This window comes from Trichechus manatus, unplaced genomic scaffold (assembly GCF_000243295.1).
Source record: "Trichechus manatus latirostris isolate Lorelei unplaced genomic scaffold, TriManLat1.0 scaffold00017, whole genome shotgun sequence".
NCBI classification, from domain to species: domain Eukaryota; kingdom Metazoa; phylum Chordata; class Mammalia; order Sirenia; family Trichechidae; genus Trichechus; species Trichechus manatus.
The window spans coordinates 16,072,879-16,075,768 of NW_004443953.1; the positions used below are offsets into that span (position 1 = coordinate 16,072,879).

Genomic DNA, 2,890 nt, shown 5'->3' on the forward strand with positions numbered 1-2,890 from the left:
AAATAAAATTTAACTATGTTACATGGAAAACAAAAAGGAAAGGCTGCCTTGAATTCACATGATACCTTTCAACAAGGAGCTCAAGAATTTCCAAAGGTTTATACTTACATACATTCTTTTTACAGAACAGGAAGGAGGGCAGGGATATCAACCTTACTTTGTATACACTAAGGAAAATGAATAAAAGCTAAGAAAACACCCGAAGTAAAATCTAGGACTTCACATGTCTTTTCCACTCCAAAATCTAACAGGTTGGAACTACCTTCTGTACCTAATTCACTGAACAATATATCTTGAGACTACTTTAGAATATGTAGATTGGACAAGTCATATTAGAAATATTCAAACATATTTTCTGGTTCCCCTTTTTCCACACATACCAGAATTCCTGGCTGATGCCTGAAGCTCCTGCTGACAGAGCTTGCTGCCTGAGCAGATGAAGAACATCTACAACCTTCACACCATTTGTGTGATACTCTGGAAAATCTCTCCACCAGAAACCTTGATGGAGATCTAGCCCAATGCCAGATCTATACTGACCTGCTTTATGTACTGAAGAATTCAACTAAAATATAAATCAGAAGAACCTAAAGATGTTCCCTTCTTTATGATCCTATGACAACAAAAGTTTACTGAACAAAAGGTTGAAGAGTGACACCACTGTGAAATGAGTCAATGAGGCTACCTCAGGTTCTCCACAAAGGTCACACCACAGCCTACATATAATCAGAGATCCTTCTTGTTGACAGAGCTTCCTGTTCCTAACTGTGGTGAGTTGTTTATCAAAATGGCCACAATAATTCCTCCCATCCTTGTATGAATACCTCTTTGCAATATGCCTTTGTTGCTCCTATCATCAAGAGATGGAGTCTATTTTTCCACCCGAGTCTAGGTTTGGCCATGTGATTTGCTTTGACCAATGGGACATTAGCAAAAGTGATGCAAGCAGAGGTTTGACAGTCCCTGCTGTCAACAGGTTTTTTGCTTTTCCTGTGGAGCAAAGCAAAACAAGGAGATCAAAAGCAGTTGCGTTATGAAGACTCCCTATACCCCACAAGGAATCCAGATATAGACATTAATTCTAGCTAAAGATACCTTCCAGAAACTTAAGCCAGAGAAAGGACAGCTTAAACGAAAGCCTTCTCATGCCCAAGGTTTAACAGCTGCCCAGATGGCCAAGAGTAGAGAGAGATCTGACATCTAATCAGAGGGGGTTAGAGCCCAAGCAAACAGCAAGAGGGGCTGGGCCCTCACCTCAGGTATCAGTCGCCTCCTCTTCACGCTGGGGACAGGGTCTGGATGGCCATCGCTGCCCAGCTGCTTCCGCTTGCTGGAGTCCTGGAGGGCAGTGAAGGCACTGTCCAGCGGGTGCTTCTCAGAAGACCTGGAGTTCACTGAGCAGTCCAAGGCAGCATCTTCGGTCTCTGTCTCCACTTTCACGGCGTTATTCTTTAGAACTGTGGCAGAGAAAACACAGAGCTCAGCGGGAAACCGGGGCTACCAGGTACTCTGAGGTTGGCAGCATCCCTGAGCAAGAGGCTGTCTGTGTGCTGCCCTTTGACATTATCACTCAGATAATAGTCTAGTCACAACAGAACTGCACTTTCCAATATGGCAATTTTTATCTTGCCACACTAGTGCTATACAATAAAATCATGTTCCAAGAATATTTCGTTCAAAACTGCCCTTAACGTCTTTTTTGGGGGGAAGGTAGTTGTAGGAAGAAAAATAAATATTATCTTTTAAATGATGCCTTTTAAAAGCAACCTTGAAAAGATACATAAGATGCTTATTACAGGTCTTTGGGTGGAGGGGGATGGGAACTTTTCCTTATATACCTTTTTATATTTTTGTACTACGTGAATGCGTTACTCAATTATTAATATTAAATTAAAACATTTCTAAAAATAGGCTTGTTTCTTTACCTTCTTCTACATCTTCACTGAATTCAGTTGAGTTCATCTTCTATGCCACTAAATGAAAAGACGAAGACAAAGTCATGATTTACTTCTTAATTTTCCCTACCCACAGAGAAATTTACTTCCCCTTCCCACTCCAGCTCTGGGCAACAGAAGGTTAAGCAGATTCTGCTCTGTGACACTGGAAATACACATCCTTATACCTGTGTCTGTGCTTAGAAGCCAGGCATTGGGTATGCCTGCTGGGAGCCCTTCTCCAAGACTATGTGGGTAGAACATGGCTTAACGCAGCGACTGAGAGCCACTCACAGAACAAGTAGAACGTTATATGAGAAAAATCAAGTCTTACAAAGGACCCCAGTTTGGACACTGAGCTTCTGTTAAGAGTGAGGGAAAAATCTGGAAATGGATAATGGTGATGCTTGAAAAACATGACAAACATAATTAATGTCACTGAATTGTACGCGTGAAGAATGCTGAAATGGCAAATGTTTTGATACCTATATATTTACCATCACACATGCACACAAAAGACTCCAGTTTGAATGATCTCTTTTGAGTCTCAGCTTTATCAATTTCAGCCACAAAATGAAAAGGCTAAATAAGGATGGAGGCTATGGATACCAGCAGACTGGAGTTGAGGTCTTCGGACTCCAGGTGATCCTAAGAGACCTGCACTGCCCAGTACAGTAGCCATTACCCATTTGGCTATTTAGCACTTGAAATGCAGCTAGTCTCAATGGAGAGGTACTAAGCATAAACAAAGAAAATGTAAAATATCTCATTCATCATTTTCATATTGATTACATGTTGAAATGACAATGTTCTGGATATATAAGGCTAAATAAAATACAGTATTAAAAAAAATTTTACCTGTTTCTTTTTTTTTAATGTGACGACTAGAAAATTTAAAATCATATATGTGGCTTGCATTATATTTCTATTGGATAGCGCTAGTCTAGCCCTTCCTT

The 2,890-nt window shown here is 40.5% G+C and overlaps 1 protein-coding gene across 1 annotated transcript in view; it reads right to left on the reverse strand.

Annotated features, from left to right (window-relative positions):
- The window catches only part of BEND3 (BEN domain containing 3), an 18,583-nt gene extending 16,604 nt beyond the window's left edge, over positions 1-1,979 (reverse strand). Inside the window, exons 1-2 of the mRNA XM_004372437.1 lie at positions 1,926-1,979; positions 1,255-1,457 (exon numbers count right to left, since the gene is read on the reverse strand). Of these exons, the coding sequence (XP_004372494.1) occupies positions 1,255-1,457; positions 1,926-1,962 (240 nt within the window). The 5' untranslated portion in view covers positions 1,963-1,979. The remainder of the gene's footprint in view (positions 1-1,254; positions 1,458-1,925) is intronic.
- Positions 1,980-2,890: the final 911 nt, after the last annotated feature.